Raw genomic sequence first — 25,664 nt, 5'->3', positions numbered from 1 at the left:
CCCCAGGTGAAGAAGCCGGATGTGGAGGTCCATGGTTGGCGTGGTCTGCGGTTGTGAGGCCGGTTGTACGTACTGCCAAATTCTCTAAAACAACATTGGAGACGGTTTATTATAAAGAAACAAACATAAAATTCTCTGGCGACAGCTCTGGGGGACATTCCTGCAGTCGGTCTTTAGAATGACTGCATGCTCCTGTGGCATTTTGTTGTGTGACAAAACTGCACATTTTAGAGTGTCCTTTAATTGTCAATGATCATATTGTAATGATCATGCTGTTTAATCAGCTTCTTGATATGCCACACCTGCCAGGTGGATGGATTATTTTGGCAAAGGAGAAATGCTTACTAACAGGGATGTAAACAAATTTGTGCAAAAAATTTCAGAGAAATAAGCCTTTTCTGCGTTTGGAAATTTCTGGGATCTTTTATTCCAGCTCATGAAACATGGGAGTTTATATTTTTGTTCAGTGTACATTGAACTTGTGGTCCAGTGGAGGCTGCTGATGGGAGGACGGCTCATAATAATGTCTGGAACGGAGCTAATGGAATGGTATGAAACACATGGAAACCATGTGTTGGATGTATTTGATACCATTCCGCTCCAGCCATTACCACGAGCCCGTTCTCCCCAATTAAGGTGCCACCAACCTCCTGTGATCTGGTTGGCAAGCATGTAAACGGTTTGTGTCTGGAGTGCATGGTTAATGAAATGGTGAAGCATGTGCTGTTGTATTGTAAGTACGTAGAAGAAAGACAAAGATTGATAAGGATAATTGAGGTTGGACGGGGGGTTGGAAGGGATTTGGGTAATGGGGGAGGGTTTGTTAGAAGTTAGTAGGGCTCTTTATTATTTTCTTAGTAGTACAGGAATAGGTGTTATTTAATTTTAATGTATGTTTTCTTTTATTCTAAAGGCTGTGACCTGTGATTGACCACACACTCCAGTACAGTAGGTGGCGGCATGCACCTCTAACGTTTGTTTTCAGGCCGCCATAGTAGAAGAAGTTGTAGCTTGAAACTAGCCAATAAGGCACGCACGCTAGACTGCAGTTTGGTGGCGCTTGTATGCAACATTTTAGCTACAGTAACATTTAATATTTTCAGGTAAATTCACTATATATTGTTGAAGTCTATAATTATTTGTTTAATCATCATTATTAGTATCTTGTAATAAAGTTACTATATTGTAATTAGCCAGCTAGTGAATTAGTTTGATGGCTAGATTGCGTAAGGAAAGGTTAGGTTCGTAACGTTAGCAGATAGCTACCTTAAAATAGGCTAACTTTAGCCAGTACCGGTCTCTTTGCAGAGTCATAAACATACGCCTCTCTTGCGAGTAGCAAGCTATGTCTACCGTATTGCTAGTATTGAGATGCATTATGTGTAGCAAATAATGGGCTAACATGTAGCTAGATAGATTTCCAGATAGCCAGCTTGCTAACTAGCATTCTAAATTACAGAAATGGAGACGCCGCCAGGTGAGGCGCGCCAAAAGGCAGCAACATTGATATGGGTGGAACTAGCTAGTAGCGAACTTTAGTTAGCAAATGTACTTAGGTAAGTAGATGCATTCACTGGTGGGACCTCATTGTCTAGAATAGAGGAGCCACAATAAACTACTTATGGCTGTAATTTTATCCAGCGACCACCACATTTGATTGACATGACATCTGAGACCTGAAATCAAACCATTGTGTTTTTGTTTTCTTTATGTAGGTGCAGAGTATGGAACCCTCAGGGCATCCAGAAACCTCTGGCTCTTTTCAGATGGCCACTGAGAATGTGCACCTAGACCTTCTATCCACACAGACTGATATGGACATGTTTTCTGGGCACGCCGATATGGGCCTGCCGCCTGCTCAGACTGATGTAGACCTACAGACTGATATGGAGGTGACCTGCTCACAGGGAACAGAGGGACAAAGTGGGCAGCAGAACCTTGATGAGCTGACAACCTTTCTCACCCAATCTGAAAGAGAGAGGCAGAAAACGCAGGACAGCCTGAGCATCCTGGGGGACCCAGACTCATTGGAACTGTCCAAAGCCCAGGTGGAGGAGTTTTACAGCCGCACAGTCGTTCCCGGGCCCTCAGACCTTCCCGGGCCCTCAGACCTTCCCGGGCCCTCAGACCTTCCCGAACCTTCAGGCCCAGCTACAGGCCTCAGTCAGGATGAGTGGAGCGGGCAGGGCCACACAGAAGCCTGGCCAGAAATGGGCGCTGAGCCAGGGACAGACAGGCTGGAGGTCACAGAGGGAACTGAGACTTTAACTGGGACACTGTTGCCAGAGACTGGAGAGGAGCGAATGGACATAGTACTAGAAGATCCCTCTGCACCTTCTCAAGATGATGTTGATCCAAATATGCCTTCTATAGTCAGCGTAGAGGGTTCACACTCTGAGGATGGTCCAGGCAAAGAGGAAGCCTTATCATTCTTTGGATTGGTGCCAAAGGTAGAAGACACAGGCACAGCAGACAAAAAGAATGAGAGAGAACAACCAGTGAGGGGCAGTATGTCCCCACTATCATCCTGGGCCCAGCCATTGACACCAGGTGAAGGTATGTGTACTAGTAAGGAACTTTTGTTTGTAGGATCTTTCTCCTTCCTAGTACTTTATTAACTCTTTTCTCAATGTGACACACAGAAGTCTCAGTGCCACAGAAATAGTTGGAGAATTATAAAGTAAAATGTAAAACTTCATTTAGGTTACATTACATGTTTTTGAGAAATAATTTGCAATCCCTTCTTCAAATAGCCATCACCGTTCACATACAGCTTGCATATCTACAGTGGGGCAAAAAAGTATTTAGTTAGCCAGCAATTGTGCAAGTTCTCCCACTTAAAAAGATGAGGCCTGTAATTTTCATCATAGGTACACTTCAACTATGACAGACAAAATGAGAGAGAAAAAATCCAGAAAATCACATTGTAGGATTTTTTATGATTTTATTTGCAAATTATGGTGGAAAATAAGTATTTGGTCACCTACAAACAAGCAAGATTTCTGGCTCTCACAGACCTGTAACTTATTATTTAAGAGGCTCCTCTGTCCTCCACTCGTTACCTGCATTAATGGCACCTGTTTGAACTTGTTATCAGTATAAAAGACACCTGTCCACAACCTCAAACAGTCACACTCCAAACTCCACTATGGCCAAGACCAAAGAGCTGTCAAAGGACACCAGAAACAAAATTGTAGACCTGCACCAGGCTGGGAAGACTGAATCTGCAATAGGTAAGCAGCTTGGTTTGAAGAAATCAACTGTGGGAGCAATTATTAGGAAATGGAAGACATACAAGACCACTGATAATCTCCCTCGATCTGGGGCTCCACGCAAGATCTCACCCCATGGGGTCAAAATGATCACAAGAACGGTGAGCAAAAATTCCAGAACCACACGGGGGGACCTAGTAAATGACCTGCAGAGAGCTGGGACCAAAGTAACAAAGCCTACCATCAGTAACACACTACGCTGCCAGTGACTCAAATCCTGCAGTGCCAGACGTGTCCCCCTGCTTAAGCCAGTACATGACCAGGCCCGTCTGAAGTTTTCTAGAGAGCATTTGGATGATCCAGAAGAAGATTGGGAGAATGTCATATGGTCAGATGAAACCAAAATAGAACTTTTTGGTAAACTTAACTCGTCGTGTTTGGAGGACAAAGAATGCTGAGTTGCATCCAAAGAACACCATACCTACTGGGAAGCATGGGGGTGGAAACATCATGCTTTGGGGCTGTTTATCTGCAAAGGGACCAGGACAACTGATCCGTGTAAAGGAAAGGATGAATGGGGCCATGTATTGTGAGATTTTGAGTGAAAACCTCCTTCCATCAGCAAGGGCATTGAAGATGAAACGTGGCTGGGTCTTTCAGCATGACAATGATCCCAAACACACCGTCCGGGCAACGAAGGAGTGGCTTCATAAGAAGCATTTCAAGGTCCTGGAGTGGCCTAGCCAGTCTCCAGATCTCACCCCCATAGAAAATCTTTGGAGGGAGTTGAAAGTCCGTGTTGCCCAGCAACAGCCCCAAAACATCACTGCTCTAGAGGAGATCTGCATGGAGGAATGGGCCAAAATACCAGCAACAGTGTGTGAAAACCTTGTGAAGACTTACAGAAAACGTTTGACCTCTGTCATTGCCAACAAAGGGTATATAACAAAGTATTGAGATACACTTTTGTTATTGACCAAATACTTATTTTCCACCATAATTTGCAAATAAATTCATAAAAAATCCTACAATGTGATTTTCTGGATTTTTTTGAAATTCTCATTTTGTCTGTCATAGTTGACGTGTACCTATGATGAAAATTACAGGCCTCATCTTTTTAAGTGGGAGAACTTGGACAATTGGTGGCTGACTAAATACTTTTTTGCCCCACTGTATGTCGTGAACAGCCTTTAGTTACTGATGATTGTGTTTGTTTCAGCTGAGGAACAAACTGAAACTGAGGTCGCCATTGAGGATCCAAAAGTTTCTCAAAGTGGTCAAAATACTACGGTACAAAAACTACTTCCCATTCATTGCAGACATTTTCTTTAAAAGTAAGTGAATTAACCTCATTTACTCTGATTTATTGTAGGGGAGGAAGAGAGGCCGTCCTCGTCGTGGAGAAGTGAGGAAAAACATTACGTCTGATGGAGGTTTAACATCACTACTTCACAAGCTGCTTATGTTTAGTCTCAATAACTCATTATGTATGACTATTTGTCTATTTATGATTATCATGCTGCCCTAAATGCATTGTATCCTTCTGCAGATCAGCTAACAGACAGCGACTCTGACGATACAGCTGACGATCCGAGGGACACAGACTTTGACCCTGCACGGTCAGGCCTCCGACGCTCCACCAGGGCCTCCCAAAGGAGCCACAACACCCTGTCCCCCCGGCTCATTGCTCCCAAGCCGCCTTGCCCTGCCTCTACCCCTGGGTACACCCAGAGGTCTGGAGGACCCCCTCCACCCCGGCTGCCACCCCCTCGCCAGACTACCAGAGTCCTCTGTGCCAACTGCAGTGGAATGCTGCAGAGTGGACAGACAGCCTACCAGCGCAGGGGTCAGCCTCAGCTCTTCTGCAGCTCCACCTGCCTTAACTCCTTTGGCAAGAAAGCCCCCAAGAAAAAGCCCTGTGCTTTCTGTAAAAGGTAAGCTTCTCAATAGATATTCAATGAATGTATTTTTAGCTTCTCTTTCCAGTAAGTACAGGTCATCCATAACCAGTTTCACAATAAAGTAAGTGTAAACCTTGTACATTGTTTTGATCTCAACAAAATGTATCTTTTAGGGACATGGGGAATAGTAAGGACACCATGCTTGCACAGGTTGGCCAGTCACAATCCTTCCAAGAATTCTGCAACAACACTTGTCTTTCCCTATATGAGTCCCGGCTGGAGAAGGGTCCGAAACAGCCCCCCAAACCAAGTACCCCTGGCCAAAGATGCAGTGTGTGCAACCACATGCGTGAGGTACCAAAGCTTTGACCATAACATTTTGAATGATCTGCTCCCAGCCGATTGGCTTCATGTTGAACACATTAGTGGCAGGGAGTTTCTGTAGGAGCGAACTCCAGTAGACAATAGGATGTTGATTTAACACAGGATGACTACACTTCCACAATGCCTTTGATTTGAAAATGCAGTAGGCTTTTTTTGTGTGTACATTATATTGAACCATACTTTATTGAAGCTATTCTAAAGATTGCAGCTTCTACTCTTGCAACAATTTATCGAAAAGCTGGCACCAGCCTTACCTATTCTGGTTTGTTTCCCCCCACCATCTGTTAGTCATTTGAAAATTAGTACAATAAAATGTATTCAAAATAAGTAAGCACTTTTTAATGCCAAGCGCTGCAAAACCACACATTGATGTGATTATGGTATACATTCTTTAAAGTTGACCACCTGTGTTGATGTTGATTTGTCAAACCATGGGCTTTTCCCAGAAGGGACAAATAATGCCTAAACACATTTCAGTCTTCGTGTTGATAATTTCACAATTGAAAACTGACTTGTATGTTTCTAACTAGATGTACTGCATGCTGTGATTATAGAGGAGGGAATTCTGTCATTTGTGCTGCTGTGGGTCTTCGTATGCTATGAGCATGCACCAGAATAAATCACAGCCAGCTACAATATTTTGGTGGACTGATGTAAACACCAAGGGAAGTGATGTTTTAAGTTAGATTTGATTGAAATGATCTCTGAGCCTGTCCTACATTTCTTACCTCTCCTGCCTCAGATCAACCATGAGGTAACCATGGGCAATGTGATTCACCTCATGTGCAGTGATGCCTGTTTCAACCGTTTCCGGGCCACCAAGGGCCTGAAGACCAGCTGCTGTGACACCTGTGGTACCTACATCAACACCTTCACCTCCCGGCCTGAGTACCTACTGCATGAGGGCCAACAGAGGAGGTTCTGTAACTCCTCCTGTCTCAGACTCTATAAGATGGTGGGTGGAGGAATGTACTATAGGCATATTTCTACCTGAAAATGATACAGTGTTGATCTCAATGGCTGCTGTATTGTCTTTTGATTTCAGAAAAACACTAAGGTGCTCTCGTGCCAGTGGTGTAGGACTCTGTGTAAGATCTTTGACATGCTGTCTATGGTGGATCAGTATGGCATAACCAAACACTTCTGTTCTTTGTGCTGTATCGCTTCACATAAAGTGAAAACTTCTGGGGACACAGGTACATTCTACTCTCCTTGGCTTGTTTACACAATCTGAATGGTGTGATGTCTGCCTGAATTAGTCTTCATTATTACTAATCTGCTTCTTTTCCAGTTCCCAGTGACGCTTGCAGTTTCTGCAAAAGGAGCCCCTCTGAACCGTACTACTGTAAAGCAAATGAGACCATTTACGTCTTCTGTAGCCCTAGCTGTTGGAGCACATTTCAGGTAGGATAGCCCCATACCCTAAATAGAGTTGAGACAAAATAAGTCTACAGATGCATCATCCAGTGTGTAGTCATGTCTTCTCTAAGTATGTTTTTTTGCATTAAAACATGTCTGCCAGATGCTTATACAACATTTTGTTATTTTATGTGGATTTGTTTTAAACGTACATTTTTTATGCCTCAGTTGTTCAAATAAAAAAATCATTCAAAGGAGATTTTTGCTGAAGGATTCTGAAAGTGATTAAAAAAGGAACGGCTAATATTTACAGTGTGATGTACAGGCTTGGCCGTAGGTGCCTGTAAACAGAAAAATGCTTGTTAAAATGCACACCAAGCGGCTGCAGTGGGGCGCTCCTCCTCACTTCTGGAGCCCATTAAAATAAAAGCTCATCTTAAAGCGCTTTCATGTGGAGAGGGTCACCTTTTGAAAGCTTTCACCTTTATTCTACCTAAAAACCTATGAATTAGGGCTTGTTTTGTTCTTGTGAAACCTCTGAGCGATTCTTGAGTCTGTCTTTGATACTAGTCCTGTGATGTTTTGTTTGCCTTGGCTAAAATGCGTTGCTGCTCATTTTCTTGTTTATTCCCCAATTTAACAAATATGCTCACTGCTTCTTCACAGCGCAACAGTCCCAATGGAGCCCTCTACTTCAACTGTGTCTCCTGTCATAACATGTTCAATGGGAAACCAGAAATCTTAGATTGGCAGGTAATTCCTTGTTCATACGTGTTTATTAATTTACCAGTCTCAACATTGTGGCAAAAAATGTGTCTTACAGCTGGTTTAGTGAGAACTTATTTTATCAAGACTACTCAAATAAAAGGTACATGCACCATTCTATTTCATTTGCTTTCAGGACTCAATATATCAGTTTTGCTGTAAGGAGTGCTGTGAGGACTACAAGCGCCTGAATGGTGTGGTTTCTGTGTGTGAGCACTGCAAGCAAGAGAAACCTCTGCATGAGAAGATGAAGTTCTCTGGGGTGGAGAAGGCGTTCTGCAGTGACGGTTAGGATAATGCATGCGTTTCTGTGTGCATTTTTTAGATTTAATAGATTGTTGATTTACATGGAATCACTTTCCTATATGTCTAGGCAGAGGCTTATAAGTGTTTTGTCTCTTATTTTATTTTTTTACCAAGGTTGCATACTACTATACAAGCAAGACTTTGCTAAACAACTGGGCCTGTGCTGTATAACTTGTACATACTGTTCTCAGACCTGCTCACGGGCGGTCACAGAGGAACAGGATGGCAACACGTGGGACTTCTGCAGCGAAGATTGTAAAAGCAAACACTTCCTGTGGTCCCTGAAAGTATGTCTAATCAATCACAATGCCATATAACTGGCCCTGATAAGTTTTAAATGCCTGCTTGTACACGGGCTGCATTCAGTTCACTCTGTCACTGTACATAGTACATTTTGTATGTGGTATTCTAGACTTGATATAGGAATGGTAGCTTCGGAATGCAAACTGGCAGAATATGTTCATGCATGGAAAAAAATGAATCAGAAGAATATGCATGATATGCGATCAAATTGTGTGAGCAGTGTCCTCTTTTAACATGCTACAGTGTGTGCTATATGTATGGGTGTTCTGAGCCGTGTCTGTTCTCCTAGGAAGCAAAGTGCCATGAATGCAAGCGTCAAGGGCAGCTCCTGGAGACTATCCACTGGAGGGGAGAGATCAAACACTACTGTGACGAGCCGTGCCTCCTGCTCTTCTACAGCCAACAGAACCAGCCCAACCTAGACACCAAGCAGGGGCCTGAGAGCCTGCTCAACAGTGCTACATGTACACAAACGCATGCACACACACACGCGCACTATTTTTTATGAACCCAATCCATACATGGGAAGGATTTTTATAAGCACACTTTGTAATTGTCTGGTGTTACAGTGAATGCCTTTGTGAAATTGTAAACTTGTGTTCGTCTCTCTCAGTAATAGGCTATTAAAATTCTATATGTTTACTGGGCTTACAGGTAATTCCCCAGATTCTATGCCTCCCCCTGCTGCGACAAAGACAAGTGAAGTAAGTGTGCTTTTGACTCGATGCTCCAAAGGGTGTGGGGGGGGGGGGGGGGGATACCACCGAAAGAGAACTAAATGCATTTAATCATGGCTTTCACCACCACACATTTATTGTGCTTGAAAAAAAACATGGCTTAATTTCAGTCAAATCTGAGCGACCATCCCAATTCTGATATATTTTTTAATGTTTCTGTTATTTTAGGCCACAGGAAGAGTACTGACTAGGGCTGTAGCCAAGCCTGCTCCTCCCGTCACTCCACCTATCTCCCAAAGGAACAAATCCTCCATGTGTAAACCCATGATGACTACTACCGGTGTCACATGTAAACCTGAGATGAAGTCCCAGAGTTCCCAGACAGGTAATGGTTAATGTAAACCCATGTCTCTCTCTATGGGACTCGCTGATTTAGTCTTCTACTGTATAGTGTAATATTATATAGTATAATATTATACTATTTATACAAAATATCCCTATTCCTATATTGAGAGCATTTTTTGTTAAATCAGGCCTACAACGATTATCATTAGCAATGGCAAAAACACAACTTCATGGTTTTCCTGTGTCTGTTTCAGATGATTTCTTGCTGTCTCCACCTGTGATGTTGCCGGTCCCTGTGCCTGTGTTTGTTCCTGTGCCTTTGAATATGTATTGTCAATACACTCCCATAACAATGGCCCTGCCTCTGCCGGTGAGTTGGTTTTGTCTAGGTCTTGTTGAGTATTGTGCAAAATTGACTCTAGGGTTATCGTCATTCATTTAGAGTCTAGACAAGAGTAACTCTTAGTCTCCACCCACATTTGTTCGATATGGATGCCTGCAGACTAGTGCTGAGCGATTTTGAGGTCGGTTCAGTTTCTGTTTGATTATTAACATATATAATCATGGGTTTCAATTATTATCATTTTAAAAACATTAAATGCACTATGCATTGTGTGTTGAGTGCTGTAACACAATAACAAAAACAATTAAGTCCCATGATGGTAGTGACTTCCCATTACTGAGTATCACTTATTAACAATTTATTCACATTACTTTAATAAAATATTTCAGTTGTGTATATTACAATTGTTTTATTTGATGACCTTATTATTATTTTTTTTATCTCATCTCTGTAGAGCTGCTGCCTATGCTGTCTGACAATCACTATTTAAGTAGTTCAAAGTAAATTACTTTTATGACTGCTGAATACCAACTATCAATCACTTAGATAATGTATGTGCACGTTGAGATACCTCATGAAGCAAATGCTCTCGGGCGCCCATTCTTCTCTCTTTTATGTAGCAGGCGCAAAAGAGAAACAGACCGGCCAAGTAGGCGCGTAATGGATTATGGTCAACGTTTTCTGCGCTAAACTATGTAGAATATTGGCCTGTTGGAAACTACAACTCCCTACGGTATTGCACAGTTTGGGCTTGGATCTGATTTATCTCTAGAGGAACTGTGATCAGAGCTCACACGCACAAAAAATAACTAAATGGAATTCTAATCATTTAATTGAGTCGGCCAATTAGTTGTTTAAAAACCAAAAAATAAATGCAATTTCTGTTAATCGCTCAGCAATACTGCAATAGTGTATAGTTCTCTAGAGTGACTGCCCTATTGGTCTGCTTATTGCTTTGCTCCTTATTCTCTTAGCTCCCAGTCCCCATGTTCCTACCTGTCACACTGGATCATATCGATAAGCTTGTGGAATATATAAAAGAGCTGAAACTCCAGATCCCGTCTGATCCACTGGAGGCTGACATTCTGGCCATGGCAGACATGATAGCAGAGGAGAGTAAAGGCAAGGGCTCCTCTGATCTGTCTGGTAATGCTCCTGTACTTACTCTTCTTAGTCAACTCTCTATTGCTGTTCTATATACAATTGTAACTTTAGGATTGTTTATCTTTAGATCTGGACAGTGATCAGAAAGCAGGCCCTTTGCCGAGGGACTACAGCTTATTTGAGTCTTCATCCCAAGATGACATCCTCTCCATGGCTGTCAATATGGATGATGTACTGACTGAGCCAGGTCAAGACCCAGTAGATGAGCTCACCAAAGGCAGGTTAAACCTTCATGATATGAAAGGTGTAATTTGCTTTGCAGTCTGCGATGTGTAAACTTTCACTGTAATTTCACTCACACACACTCAACAACGGGGATGTCTGAGATATATATTTTGTCATTTAATTTGTGCTCTGTAGCTTCCCTGGACCTGAACCCCAATGTTGATTTTCTCTTTGACTGTGGGATGCCGCCACATGCTACTTCACCAGAGCAGAGCTCCAACGTCGCTGTTCAGAAGGTATAATTAAACACAGCCTAAAACAGCAGTGCATTCTGTTTGCTTTGACTGTCCCATAGGCAGGACTTTGATTATCCTCTCCCTAATTGACAAACCTTTAGTTTTGGCAGTCTTTTATGGACCTAACTTTGACTAGTGTCAGAAAAGAGTTGACTCTCGACTTATGTGAGAGAGACACAGGAATCACATGGTATGCTGGAAATCTGAAAATAGCTGGCACAAACATGACAAATGACTTGGTGTCAGACTTACCGGAGACCAGAGGTCATGTTCTACATTCATAGACAGGTGCAACAGGGTTCCAAAGGTGAAATGGTTGTTGAAAAGCAAATCTATCCCTAGCGGCAGGCAGGAATGATCCCAAACACGCGGCTCATGTAACAGTCACCAAACCTGCAAGATGGACTGCTTACCAATGGACAGTGTCTTCAGAAATTTAAGAGTATTTGACATATTTACTGAAAAATGTTGACTTACTGTTTCTCGGGTTTTGGTGGTCTAAGAGACCACCAAATGATCGTTGCAAATGTTGAAGAATTGATTAGGTACCGTTTATTAGGGACACCACCCCGTTCACGAAAATGGTTTGCTCCTACAGATAGTGAGTCACGCGGCTGTGGCTTAATAAATAAAGCAGGCATTGAGGCATTCAGTTAGTGTTCGATTGAAAACGAGTGACCAAAGCGGCTTTTGCGTGGTATGATTGTCGGTGCCATGCGCGCAGGTTCCAGTGTCAGAAAAGGCCGGCCTCCTGAGCTTTTCACGCACGACAGTGTCTAGGGTTTACTGAGAAAAAACATCCAGTCAGTGGCAGTCCTGTGGGGAAAACAACTTGTTGATGAGACAGGTCGAAGGAGAATGGCTAGAATCATGCAAGCTAACAGGTGGGCCACAAACAGGCAAATAACGGCGCAGAACGGCATCTCAACTCACAACTCGTCAATCCTTGTCATGGATGGGCTATTGCAACAGATGACCACACAGGGTTCCACTCCCATCAGCTAAAAACAAGAAGCGGCGGTTCCAGTAGGCACATGATCAGCCTGATCAGACCAATCCCGTTTTCTGTTGTCATGCTGATGGCAGTCAGATTTGGCAAAAGCAGCATGGTACCAGGCAAGATGGGGCTCATGGACTCAACGGTATAGGCTGGTTGTGTAATGGTATGAGGAATGTTTTCCTGGCACACGTTAGGTCTCTTGATACCAATTGATCAACGTTTCCATGCCCCAAAGAATTCAGACTGTTATGGAGGCAAAGGGGTGTACGACCCGATACTAAATGAGTGTACCTAATAAACTGGACTCTGAATGTTTGTAATGATGCACTCTGAGGAAAATATAAAGAACTACAGTAATTATCCCTTAACAGGTCATAACTGTGCTATGTCTAATATAGGCTTTGTGCCACAGGGTCCCAAGCGTCAGGCCATGCCAGAGATGACCTTACATGATCCCCTGGACAGTCAGCCTCTTGGTGCTGGCTTGAACAGCTCCCTTGGGGTCAAAGCCTGGAGGGCATGGTCCCAAAGCAAGCACTCAGACGCTGATGACAGAAAACGTAAGATGTTTCAGCTGTGGTCTGAAAGCTGAGTTAATAGATATATCTTAACTGGTAGATAGCTCTTTGATGGCTCTCCTATGAGTTTGATTGATCTCCTATGAATGAAATGGGCGGTAACGTTTCAATGTAATCCTGACGATAGCACCTTTTTTAAATGTTTCTCCTATACAGAGAAACCATTAGACCTTCTGTTGAGTAGTCCTGAGGAACTGAACCATGGCCTGTCACAGTTTGTCCAAGATATTGTTCATCCCAGAGGACCGTGCTACAAGCCTGACAGCATATTTTACCTATGTCTTGGTATTCAACAGGTCAGTCCCAATGTTTCAGTCAGGTAGTTCATCTATGCAACTTGTCTAAATACCCTTATTCAAATCTTAAGTAATTCAATTTTTTAGAAAAGGTGATTGTTTATTTAGCAATGTCAATTTTGTTTATACATTGTGTTCAACCAACACATTTGTTCGCAATTGTCTTGTCTATTTTCCAGTATCTCCTCGAAAACAACCGGATGGTGAATATATTCACAGACCAGTTATATGTCACCTTTGCCCAGGAGCTGAATAAGATTGTCAACAAATGGCTGCCATCTAACGGTGGGTTCATAATAACATTTCTATTTATTTTTCACACATTGTGTATGTGTTGTATTTGGGGTGTATGTAATGTATTTGTGTGCGTGGGATGCAGGTGGTCTCGTGTCTCGTGTCCTGGAGGAGCACCTGTGGGAGTGTAAACAGCTGGGTGTGTACTCACCCTTCGTCCTGCTCAACACCCTCATGTTCTTCAACACCAAGTCCTTTGGCCTGACCACCGTGGAGCAGCACCTCCAGCTCTCCTTCGCTACAGTCACGTGCCAGGCCAAGAGGAGGTCTACACCACATGGCATGGTCAAGTCATCTAGTGTCTGCTACCACCCCAAATCACATCTCAAGAGAACCAGCAAAGGTGAGAGTTTATAATTAGTGTGGTTTCTGTGTATTATTTTGGTCTAAGAAGCCTAGTGAATGAGAAGTGTCAGTATGCTTTGTAGCCCATTGAAAGATAGGCTAGTTGTCATTCCCAGTAACCGCTGAGACATCGAGTTCCTTTGGACCGTGACCCCAATCTGGGGGGAAGCAGGTCACCTATCTTGAGTTGTGCCACCTTTCAGCTGAATTCCAAGGGGCTGACCAGGGCTAGGGTATGGAGGCATTTTACACAAACTGCAACTAGCTCAAATGTAATCTTTGAGTACACAAGTATAGTTTAGAGTTATGAGGTCCAGTTGAGTGGTAAGAATGTTGGCTATTTTCCAAAACATCCTCAATGTGCTGTACATATAATTTGGATGTATTCCTGACCAATGTGTGGTAGACTCATTTGCTTTTATCTGCTGAAGAATGATATGGGATGACATTTTGTCTTAAAGTAACTCTTAGAGCCTAGGTTGTTCTTATCCTTATTACTAAAGTGTGTTTTTAAAGTGCAATTAGATGATGGGTCATTTCCATAGGGAGAGACCACCACTCCTTAACATAGTGCTGCTGGCCCCAAAGAGCTTCCACTGAAGCTAAATCAGTAAAAACAGTTGAGCTGTTAAAACCCTCTATTGCATTGGCTTCCACCAATCAAATAACATGCTGCTAATGAGTTGGACTGCCTGGCAGATAACACTGCAATGTCTGTGAAATTGGCCTGGTGCCAGTTGTTTATTTAAAACACAGGCTTGCTTAGACCCACACCTCTATTCTCCTCAGTGTTTTTATGTTTACTGGCATGTTCTGACTGAAACATAATCACGTGTTTTAACAGGTTTATTTTGAACTCGGCCCGACCATCATTATCTGCATATCTGTGTCACTAGCTAGATTCCTCAGTGGCTTTTGTAGGTCAGTTTGAAATTGATCCATTTGGCACTACTTTTGCGGTTTTATGCTGATGGACAAAATACTAATTAAAAAAAGCTTTTAGTGACATTCTGTCACCTGTTGACAGTTGTGTTCTACGGGTGCTTGTCTTAAATATGACAAATATGTGAGGCAGCTGTTGATGTAGGAGAAGGATGTTGGTCTCTCCCCCCCGGTTGGTTCAGTCATACTGCTATTTTCAGTGTGTCTGACAGCTATTTATACCACAGAATGGAGTTCTTTTGAAGAGCTGCTCTCGGCATAGGAGGTGTACGATGGTAGAACACTGTGGTATGCGTCTTAGAACACGGTTTGCCAAGAGAAAACCAGGAAGCTTAAAGTAGCTGTGTAACATGATACTAGAGAATCTGACTGAAAGTCTCTAGCTGCACAATAAATAAAGCCCATAATAAAGTAAAGTCCATACATCAACGTTGAATAAATCAAGTGTGTTTCTGACCTTAGGCAAATTCAAGACATCAAAGGACCCTGGTCTTTGTAGGAAAGACCTTGTCCAGTGCAAAATAATATTCATTTTATGAACCTTTTTATAAGATTGATAGTGACATGGTTTTATAAAAAACATAGTTATTTTCATCAGAAACCTCAACACTGATCCCCTGTAACTGTCCGGACATCCTCTTCATCAGTTTAACATAGCCCTAACTGTAACTGAAGCCAATTGTTAAACTAAAGGCCCAGGGGTCAGACAGTGAAGTGAGCCTGTACTCTGTTCTGTTCACACACACACACACAGAGGTCGGCTTGGGGAAGAGGAAACGAGATGAGCCTTCTGAGCTGGAGCAACAAGAGAACCGGATGAACCCTCTCAGATGCCCCGTCAAATTCTTTGAGTTCTACCTCTCCAAATGGTAAGCAATGTGGACTGTCCAGGTATGCAAAGCAGGGTTTAAAATGCCAGTTAAAGGCCTTGGACTGTCCCTGGCTGTCAAAGATTTGTTTGATTCATTGACTCCGATGTTCCCTCTAAGCTGCGGGTGGCCACGCACCACCTCCAAGACTGACGTGCAGAAGAAATGAGACTGTTATTGAATCAACATTAAATGCAACAAACCCCAAAAATTCTAATTTTGCAAGATTGAGTCTGATTTTGTTGTAGGCAGAGCCAGAGCGCAAAGGAGTAAAATTATATTGCGGGTTAGCCCACAAGTGTTTTTTCAATCACCCGGGAGTGAATGCGCTTTTCAGATCAGAGCACAGAGCTGTGTATGTGTGCATTTGTTGATATTATTTGCAAGTTAGTGAGTTATTAGCCCAGTTCTAGATAAGTGTAGGTCAGCACAAAACATGTAGGCTTAGGCTATACTTCAAGCTGTCTATGAAAAGTCAGTCAGGTAAAAAGCTTATGTCATAATTAGTGACAGTGTTTTATTTTGAGACCGGCTTGAATATGCAAATAAGCCAATTGTCTAATTCTCTATGGTAATAATAATGAATTGTATTTTGTAAAGTGGTTTCTTGCATCAAACAGTTTAGTCATCTATTTGGCCCATGGTGTTACAGACCAAGTAAAAAATCATTAATGTCAAGCCCTTCATAATATATTATTTTGTCTCATGCAGAGCACTGCATTGAACACCACATATACTGTATTGTAGAAATCAAAAGCCTGGGCATGTGAAAATATGGGATTTGTTAGTAGGCCTACATTATGATCAAATAGCCACAATAGCCTATTGGCTACTGTAAGCCTCTTTTATTTGACCTTTATTTAACTAGGCAAGTCAGTTAAGAACAAATTCTTATTTTCAATGACGGCCTAGGGGCAGAACGACAGATTTTTACCTCTGGGATTCGATCTTGCAACCTTCCGGTTACTAGTCCACCGCTCTAACCACTAGGCTACCTGCCGTCTCAGTGTTCACTGTAAATGTGCTGGAAGTTGCATAAAATTCTCACAACATTCAAGTTTCCGCTCACAAGACCTAAAATTTGCTCGGTGCCCCAAAAAGTTAGAGGGAACATTGTTTGGAATGAATAAATAAAACAGAAGTTTTTCTTTTTTAGATTCACATATGGTGTCTGTCTTTGTGTTCTTACAGCTCTGATGGTGTGCGGAGCAGCTGCAATGCATTCTACCTGCAGCCGGAGGGCACATGTATGGCCGAGAGTTCTCGCTGGTACTCTGATGTCCCCATGGACAAGGGCAGGCTGGGAATTATGCTCAACAGGATCCTGGCTGTCAAGGATGTCTATGATGAGCACCCAGCACAGGAAGACATGGACTGACAGCCGCACTGATAGATTGCACAACAAGTTTATATAGTGTACATTGCTAACATGGAAGCCGCTAGCACAAGGGATGACAACCATAACTACAATGCATTTTTGTCCCATGTTTTTTTTTTCTAATTCACCCCTACACAAATAGTTCAGTGAGCATTTCCCCCATAGAATTACCATTATACACTGAGTGCACAAAACATTAGGAACAATTTCCTAATATTCAGTTGCACCCCTCCCCCACCGTTGTCCCCAGAACCGCCTCAAATTGTCTGGGCATGGACTCTACAAGGTGTCGAAAGCGTTCCACAGCTGGCCCATGTTGACTCCAATGCTTCCCACAGTTGTGTCAAGTTGACTGCATGTCTTTGGCTGGTGAACCATTCTTGGTACACACGGGAAACTGTTGAGTGTGTGAAACCCAACAGCGTTGCAGTTCTTGACACACTCAAACCGGTTGGCCTGTGACCTACTAAAATAACCTGTTCAAAGGCACTTCAATCTTTTGTCTTGCCCATTCACCACCAGAATGGCACATTGTCTCAAGGCTTACAAATCCTTCCTTAACCTGTCTCCTCCCCTTCATTTTCACTGATTGAAGTGAATTTAACAGGTGAAATCTGTAAGGGATCATAGCTTTCACCTGGTCAGTCTATTTTATGGAAAGAACAAGTGTTCCTAATGTTTTGTACAATTAGTATATGTACAGAACCTTAATAGGACTGTAGTATACCACCATCAGTTCAGGTAATCTATTTTGAATGCTCAAGTACATTGGGCACTGTCAACAACAACTAGTTGAGACTTCATGTCTGTTGTTCGTATTGAAAAGTCATACATTTGTTTTTTATGAAGTGTACAGAACAGCTGTATTATAGAAGTAGTTCACAAATCCATTTAATTGACACTGCATTTCACCCCCAACGCCAGCCTCGATTTTGTTTCATTCAAAGGCTTAATGTTCAGATAGTGATGATATTTACGTGTTCGTTATTTAGCAGACGCTCTTATCTAGAGTGGCTTTACAGTAGTGAGTGCATACGTTCGTCTTACTTTTTTTGTACTGGTCTCTGGTGGGAATCGAACCCACAACCCTGGTGTTGCAAGCTTCATATTCTACCAACTGAGCCACACAGGACCCTATATAAGCAATCATTTTCAACTTAAACACTATAAATCTGTGTTTACCATGTGGCCAGTGAGGGGAAAACCATTTATTGCTGCCATATGTTCACATGTACAGTATCGAGAAGCTCATAGTAAAGGCAGACTTTTTATTTCATAGCTAATGTATATATACTACATGTCCAAAAGTATGTGAATACCCCTTCAAATTAGAGGATTGGGCTATTTCAGCCATACTCGTTCCTGACCGGTGTATAAAATTGAGCACACAGCCATGCAATCTCCATAGACAAACATTGGCTGTTGAATGGCCTTACTGAAGAGCTCAGTGACTTTCAGCATGACACTGTCATAGGATGCCAGCTTTCCAACAAGTCAGTTTGTCAAATGTATGCCCTGCTAGAGCTACCCCAGTCAACTGTAAGTGCTGTTATTGTGAAGTGAAAACATCTAGGCGCAGCAACGACTCAGCCGCGAAGTGGTAGGCCACACAAGCTCACAGAACAGGACCACCGAGTGCTGAAGCATGTCAAAATTGTCTGTCCTCTGTTGCAACACTCCCTACTGAGTTCCAAATTGCCTCTGGAAGCAACGTCAGCACAATAACTGTTTGTCAGTAGCTTCATGAAATGAGTTTCCATGGCCAAGCAGCTGCACACAAGCCTAAGATCACCATCCGCAATACTGAGTGTCGGCTGGAGTGATGTAAAGCTTGCAGCCATTGGACTCACCACCTGGCAGTCTGATGGACAAGTCTGGGTTTGGTGGATGCCTCGAACGCTACCTCCCTGAATGCGTAGTACTAACTGTAAACTTTGGTGAAGGAGTAATAATGGTCTGGGGCTGTTTTTCGTGGTTCGGAATAGGCCCCTTAGTTCCAGTGAAGGGAAATCTTAATGTTACAGCATACAATGACGTTCTAGACGATTCTGTGCTTCCAACTTTGTGGCAGACACTGACTACGAGCCAGGCCTAATCGCCCAACATCACTAATGCTCTTGTGGCTGAATGGTAGCAAGTCCCTGCAGCAATGTTCCAAAATCTAGTGGAAAGCCTTCCTGGAAGAGTGCACATAATTTTGGACATGTAGTGTATATTGCCCCTCATTTAATCATTTCTTATTGTAACAATCATAACCATTCATTAAACAAAAAAAGCCTAACATCGTGATTGAATAGTTTTTTATTTACTTCATTTTAATCCTGCTTAGATTGTATTGTCTTGACAAAATAGTATGTTTTTAATGCATTTTCAGTCCTGAATGTCTTGAGAAAAGTTGAATATGTACTATGTTTATTTTCTGTCTTTATAATTAAAGGATGCATATAGAATGCCTTGTACAAATTCTTTCATAAAAATACAATTCATGGTTGTAAAATCAATGAAATGCGTTCTGCATGTGAACTCTTTCTGGTATGTGGTTTGCCAAAGGATTACACAGTGATATGAAACGGACAAGCATTTGCTTGTCATTTCCAGTCAGAATAATGGGTTCATAAAACAACTTGCCTTGAACACTTTGAAATATTATGCTCTACGTGACAAATGTTTGGCTAATGGGAGAAAACCTCCAACTGTTGCTATTTTTATGCCCTAATGAAGCTTTGGAGTTCGATTGGCCTCTCTTTGCATACAGACTCCCGAGACAAGTACTCCCTGGACAAGTGCCATATATTTTACCCCGTACTTGGGTCTTGTCTGCTGGCCACGGGATTGCTCTGTACAGTAACATAACTAAAGTAGAACATGAGCCCACCTCTGTTTGTAGCACTGCACATAGGACACAGCATTGAGTCAATGCCTCAAACATCTGATGTTTTTCAGTTGGAGAAGTTCTGTTTTCAGGAGTAAAATGTTTACTTCGAGCAAGTAAACAAAATTATCCTAAGCCTCTACTCTACTTTGGTACAGGGTGATGTTTAGGGTGTGTAAATAGGCTAATGCTGCATTTTGACTGATACCTGTGTTGTGTGTACACCTTGGTTTTATACTAGGGAAATTGTCCAAAACATTCCAATACATATGCTGATGTGCTATCATGTGTGCAATGATGTCAGAAGGGGAAAAAACTTTTTTGTTTGCAGTAACTTCTTTGTTGTAATATTGCAAACAGACGTGGCAGTTTCACCATTAAGAATTCCAGCTTTAATGCATCTCCGACAGTCCCACTCTGGTCCCAAGTCAGATTAGGTCCAAGGCCCAACTATTTTTTTCCGCCACCTCAGGTGGAAACATAAAAGTTTAGATCTGTAGGCCAAGCCACTGTATAAAACCCTGTGGTGGAAATAAGCCATAACTGTCCTTCAGATCTTTAGATCGTCTAGTCTGGTCTTATTATTGCTGTGCTTGCTGGATCGACTCGGACGCCGTTGGTTCTCTGCAGGTGACCCTGGAGCAGAACTGGAACCTTTATTTTCTGTGGTGTCACCCCCTTCTGGTTTACTGTTCCTCTCTACGGCCAGGTTATCTCTGTTCTGCTTGTAAGCCACTTTGCTGCTGTAGGGGTGGTAGGCAGTGTCAGGCTCAGTCAAGATGTACTCGTCTGCATGGTAGGGCTCAGGGGCTGGTTGGTGCCTGGGGAAGTAGTTATAGTTCGGGACAAAGGGCACTACTGCCTCGCTGGGGGCCTTGTACCCTGCCTCAAATGTGGACTGGGCACGTCTATACCGGAGGCCCTGGCGGCACTTGGTGAACCCCAGGTGATACATCTCGACTAGGTTCAGTAGCAGCGAGATGAACGCCACTGCCAGCATGAAGAGGATGAAGATTGTCTTTTCTGTGGGCCTGGAGATGTAGCAGTTCACCACGTTGGGGCAGGGTGAGCGGTTACAGGTGTACAGTGGCTTCAGCTCAAACCCATACAGCAGGTACTGAGCTACGATAAATCCCACCTCAAACAGGGTCTTGAAGATGATGTTGAAGACATAGGTGCGCAGCAGGACCCCTCGCAGGCGGATGCGGCCCTGATCGTCCCGGACTGGGGGCTTCTTGGGCTTAGTGTCGGGCAGCAGCTGCTGCTTGTCATTGTGGATGGCCAGTTGCGCAGCCAAGTCTTTCTCCTTCTGCTTCTGTTTCTCCTCCATGCGCACCAGGTGCAGGATGTGGCCCAGGTAGATCAGAGTGGGCGTGGACACGAAGATGATCTGCAACACCCAGAAGCGGATGTGAGAGATGGGGAAAGTCTTATCATAGCAGACATTCTGACAACCAGGCTGCTTGGTGTCACAGGTGAAGCCAGACTGCTCGTCACCCCACACCTTCTCAGCTGCAGCTCCCAACACCAGGATCCTGAAGATGAAGAGCACGGTCAGCCAGACCTTGCCCACTACGGTGGAGTGCTCCTGGGCACTCTCCAACAGCTTGCCCAACAAGTTCCAGTCCCCCATAGTGGCTCACTCATAGGCTCAGTCCTACAGAGAGACCCAAAACAGGAACCTGCAATCAGAATAAAAACATACAAACGAATGCACTGCATAAGAGACAAACATCACAATTGCATTGAAAACTGTTGCAAAATAACTTGGAGAGCTTGAGAAAAATGCCTCGCCATTACTTTATCATTACACCTAGGGTGGCATAATAAATATCTACGTGATGCATTTTCATTTGAATGTATTTGGTTGTAAACTCATGCATTTGAAGATAGAGCCAAATATTTTTACTGTGGCTATTCAGATCTTTCCAACTCAATCATTTGTTTCTAGTTTTTGGCTGAGGTGCAGTTTTTTATATTTGTTTGAGAGGGTTTCTGTAAATTAATCGGATTCACTATCATATATGAGGTTCTGCTTCAAGTTTATGTGGTTCTGTTTCTTCTAGCATGAAAACATTTGTCAATACCTTAATTTGGTCTATGCACCATGCAGAGACCAACTAATAAGTGAGATTGGTGCTTCCTGGTAATAATTTGCCATAATTTATCTGAAGAGAAAGTAATGTCCAGACTTTGACTCATTACCAACCTATGGCCTTGTCATTTCCACACAATTTATTTTTCACAAGCTGGAGCCCTAATCCTCAACATTTCCCCAAAATGTGAGAAGTTCTGAAAAACATGAAAAATAGTGTAATGTTGGTAATGTTTCTGGGTTATTGCCACATGCTTGTGAAATGTCTTGTAGAAAAGCTCTGGGTGGTGTGTATGCATATTTTGGGGTTTTCCCTTCATTATCTTGAGAAAAATACATTTCCTCAAAGTTCCTCTGTTTTTATTAGCATGTTTGATTTAATGAACACACCCCAGGCAACAGCAGGATATCCACCCTTAAAGTAACACCTGTTTCCTTGAGGAGAAACCTCCCATCAAGTAGACCACTATCCAAGGTTGCAAAATTCTGGTAACTTTCCCCAAATTCCCGGGTTTTCAGAAATCCTGGTTGGAGGATTACGGATTTCCTGTTTTTTGTCACTTTATTCCGGGAATCTTTCAACCAGAATTTCTGGGAATTTCGGAAAGTTTGCAGCCTTACCAATGTAATTTTATTCATTATAGGTGAGATATGAGCACGATGTATGAATGGATGATGTACAGGTAACTGGCATATATTCTACAAGTGTCTGGAACTCTATTGGAGGGATGTGACACCGTTCTTCCACAATACATTTCATAATTTGTTGTTTTGTGGTGGTGGAAAACGCTGTCTCAGGTGTCGCTCCAGAATCTCCCACAATTGGGTTGAGATCTGGTGACTGAGACGGCTATGGCATATGGTTTACATCATTTTCATGCTCATCAAACCATTCAGTGACCACTCGTCACTCCCATCAGAATAGAAATGATTCTCCATAGGTTGAAGGCGATCATTCAGAATATCTGTGTATTTATTGGTGTTTACCTTGCACTCTAATGGGTTGAGCAGACCTAAACCATGCCAGGAAAAAACACCCCACACCATAACAGAGCCACCAGAACCCTCATTTACTCGTGTTTCCTTCATTTTGGCAGTTACCTGTATATTTATCACACTTGTTGAACTTAATTGTAGGCTACTTTATATGTTGTATGTGTAATAGCATATCAGGAATAGATCATTGAAATAGGTTGTCTCCCATTTAAAAGGTTATAGAGCAGCATATGTATCTCATACTGATCCTGTTAATAGTCCCAAAAGTGAATAGTCCCCTGCCTGTCATTTTAGTAATACAGGTATCATGTATGAATGTCTATTGCATGAAGACTAAGTACTGACTGTACTCACTACCCAGAGAGTATGCCCTGGAGCAGGTGGTGGCCTGGCCACTGTAGCTTACTACCACGCAGTGTAAACTGAAGATCAGATGGAGGAGCTCCAAGACACACATACTGACACACACATGGCAGGTTGCAACTCTCCTCTCCCTAGATATAGATTAATGGTACATTCCCAGGGGTTGAGTGGATACTTTAGTAAACACACCTAGTCACTGATGCAAGTTAAACTTGCCTCTGGAAGTTGCGGTCAGGTTCCCAGATGAGTTTCCCCACAGGGATTTTAAAATTATTTCAAAAACGAGACTGTTGTTACCTAATAGCCTTTCATGACAGTGTACATGTGGATGGCCAATAACTTTTCTAAATCTAAGACTCGTCTGTTTACATTCATCATAGTCCATGATCTAATCATCTCTGACTTCATCTGTTAAATTCTGCTCTTATTACACAATAAATAATATTTTATAACAACACTGGCCTGGTTAGTAGACTGGACTGCAACTACATTGAAATGGCTGTCTTCCCTCATTACAGTTTGAAGTTGAACCATTTCAGAAATTCAGAGACTAATATTGACCAACCTGCTTTTGGAGTTGTAATGCACACTTTATTATGATACAGTGAAATGACACAATTACTGGCCTCTTGCAGTATGACTGCAGAGACCACTAATACAAATGATTTTACAATGTATGTTTCTTCAGTTGAAACTTTTATAGACACAGTGTGTCAAGACCCACCTTCCCATGATGGTTATCTCCAGTGAAATTGCAGATCCAGTGGTGGCGTCTCCACTTAGGTCGCTATCCATCACAGTCTATACCGTGGTAATCCTGTTCCCGGCAAGACCATGTCCTTGGATAGTGATGACACTAGACTTCTAATGTTAAGCTATCTTTTCTACAAATGGTTTCGGCAAGTTTTTAGCTCTTGTTGAATCTGCTTACTTATGCCCCATAAATGTGTCCTGTAAAAGTAACCACCAATAGGACCTCTGTAAGAACCCTTTTTCACTGTCAGTTAGCTAGGATGAGAGCACTCACTCCCTGTAGAGAATTATAAAGCCTATTGCTAAAGTGGTGTTTCTTTACGACTGAGTGGCGTGTAAGTAGTCCAATGGGGGGTGGGCTTAAGTCTTGCGTGGTATGGCTCTAAATATAATTCACTGTGAAGGGAGTGACTTTGCTATCACTAAAGGGGGATGTGTGTGTGTGGGGTGGTGGGGGTGGGGGGGGTGGAGTTGAAAGGTGAAGTGTTCCAAGTCCTGTGGCTGTGTGGGGGTGGGAGAGCATCAGAAAATGGAAAGAGGTGGACCCTCCCTTCTTTGTTATGGTTGGGATTGACTGGCACGTACTGTGTCATTGTTGACAGGCTGACAGGAATCTCACAGTCTGTGGTGGGTGTAAATTCAGCAGAGGACATCCTTCCAAACAGAAGCAGTTATATTTACTTTCGATAAAAGAGACAAAACCATGTTTGGTTAAACTGACCTCGGTTCATTGTAGTGATGAAATCATACCCCTTTAAGGATCAAATTGTAAAGTCAGATAAGTCAACAGAGAACACATAGCACATATGGTACATTGCAAATCTGCACTTTGAAAGGCACAGTATGAATGCTAACCATATGAAGAGTTTATTTCCAAAACGCTATATCCACAGTTCTTTCACATTTATGTTTTTTCATCAGAAATGATTGCTTATGGGTACGTTCGTGTGTGTAAAACATTACTGTTCTCCGATTTTTAATTAATAGATTTTTTTTTTTTTTTTTGCATTTACTATAAATCGCTCTCGATAAGAGCATCTGCTAAATTACTAAAATGTCAAATATAAATGTTTACAAACAGATCAAATAATAATTATATTGAAGTCACAAAATGTAGATATTTGTTACATTTGACTGTGTAAAACCTAGCAGTACTTATTTCTCTGAGAGTGAGGCGGCTATGTAGTATTTAGCAAAAGAACATGACTATTTATCTTTTTGAAATGAAACCACCAAGTGATAGATTTTAAACAAATACATGTCTGTTATTGAACCCCATGCCTTGATTAGACAGTGAAAAAACACATTTCTTTCAGAATTTCTTTAGACAATTAAAGCTAATTTGACAACATTTCTGAAAGTGGATATATACCATTTTGGAATGAAGCTCTTCATATGACCAAAATTGGCTGTATTTATCCAGCTTGTTAAAACCAAAGTGTCTGATTGCAATAACTCCAGATAACATCTACATTTAGTGGCGCTATACATAGCGAACAGTGAAAATCATTGTGATTAAATGTCTTCCTTCTGTCAGACCTCACACCTCATAGACTCTATATATGGTCTCTATTGACGTGCTCTAGAAAAAGAGAAATGCCCTCACACTTGCCCCTGCTAGGTCCAGCTGTCCCAACGGTGAATATTTCTTAGGCTCAGAGGC

The 25,664-nt window shown here is 42.4% G+C and overlaps 2 protein-coding genes across 4 annotated transcripts; one reads left to right on the top strand and one right to left on the bottom strand.

Moving 5' to 3' along the window:
• The first annotated feature begins 1,026 nt into the window (after nucleotides 1–1,026).
• Nucleotides 1,027–19,372, top strand: LOC139418431 (zinc finger MYM-type protein 3-like). Of its 2 annotated transcripts, XM_071167842.1 has the most exons (26): nucleotides 1,027–1,103; nucleotides 1,460–1,556; nucleotides 1,716–2,556; nucleotides 4,432–4,502; nucleotides 4,585–4,645; nucleotides 4,762–5,146; nucleotides 5,287–5,467; nucleotides 6,240–6,452; nucleotides 6,543–6,693; nucleotides 6,789–6,901; nucleotides 7,523–7,609; nucleotides 7,758–7,908; nucleotides 8,042–8,214; nucleotides 8,520–8,694; nucleotides 8,885–8,934; nucleotides 9,136–9,292; nucleotides 9,507–9,622; nucleotides 10,570–10,741; nucleotides 10,827–10,976; nucleotides 11,120–11,220; nucleotides 12,633–12,780; nucleotides 12,955–13,094; nucleotides 13,274–13,379; nucleotides 13,474–13,731; nucleotides 15,430–15,544; nucleotides 16,736–19,372. In XM_071167842.1, the coding sequence occupies exons 3-26, from the start codon at nucleotides 1,725–1,727 to the stop codon at nucleotides 16,920–16,922; spliced, it is 4,293 nt and encodes a 1,430-aa protein (XP_071023943.1). In that variant the 5' UTR covers nucleotides 1,027–1,103; nucleotides 1,460–1,556; nucleotides 1,716–1,724; the 3' UTR covers nucleotides 16,923–19,372. The 2 variants fall into 2 exon arrangements, with proteins under 2 accessions (XP_071023943.1, XP_071023942.1); XM_071167841.1 differs by lacking the exon at nucleotides 1,460–1,556 and having other exon boundaries at nucleotides 1,032–1,103.
• On the bottom strand, nucleotides 19,208–24,337 carry LOC139418432 (gap junction alpha-3 protein-like). Of its 2 annotated transcripts, none has more exons than XM_071167843.1 (2): nucleotides 23,973–24,337; nucleotides 19,208–21,476 (listed from the first exon to the last, which is right to left on the bottom strand). In XM_071167843.1, the coding sequence occupies exon 2, from the start codon at nucleotides 21,425–21,427 to the stop codon at nucleotides 20,345–20,347; it is 1,083 nt and encodes a 360-aa protein (XP_071023944.1). In that variant the 5' UTR covers nucleotides 21,428–21,476; nucleotides 23,973–24,337; the 3' UTR covers nucleotides 19,208–20,344. The 2 variants fall into 2 exon arrangements, with proteins under 2 accessions (XP_071023944.1, XP_071023945.1); XM_071167844.1 differs by having other exon boundaries at nucleotides 19,208–21,451; nucleotides 23,973–24,323.
• Between the last annotated feature and the right edge of the window lie 1,327 nt (nucleotides 24,338–25,664).

Source organism: Oncorhynchus clarkii, chromosome 10 (assembly GCF_045791955.1).
Source record: "Oncorhynchus clarkii lewisi isolate Uvic-CL-2024 chromosome 10, UVic_Ocla_1.0, whole genome shotgun sequence".
Classification (NCBI taxonomy): domain Eukaryota; kingdom Metazoa; phylum Chordata; class Actinopteri; order Salmoniformes; family Salmonidae; genus Oncorhynchus; species Oncorhynchus clarkii.
This window is presented reverse-complemented; position numbering and strand designations above follow the sequence as displayed.

Excerpts from the sequence above, each read along its gene's own strand:
- LOC139418432 (XM_071167843.1), bottom strand. The coding sequence starts at position 21,427 with ATGGGGGACTGGAACTTGTTGGGCAAGCTGTTGGAGAGTGCCCAGGAG.
- LOC139418431 (XM_071167842.1), top strand. The coding sequence starts at position 1,725 with ATGGAACCCTCAGGGCATCCAGAAACCTCTGGCTCTTTTCAGATGGCC. Across the intron at positions 5,147-5,286 it reads CCCTGTGCTTTCTGTAAAAG|GGACATGGGGAATAGTAAGG; the intron begins GTAAGCTTCTCA and ends TGTATCTTTTAG. Across the intron at positions 8,935-9,135 it reads CTGCGACAAAGACAAGTGAA|GCCACAGGAAGAGTACTGAC; the intron begins GTAAGTGTGCTT and ends CTGTTATTTTAG.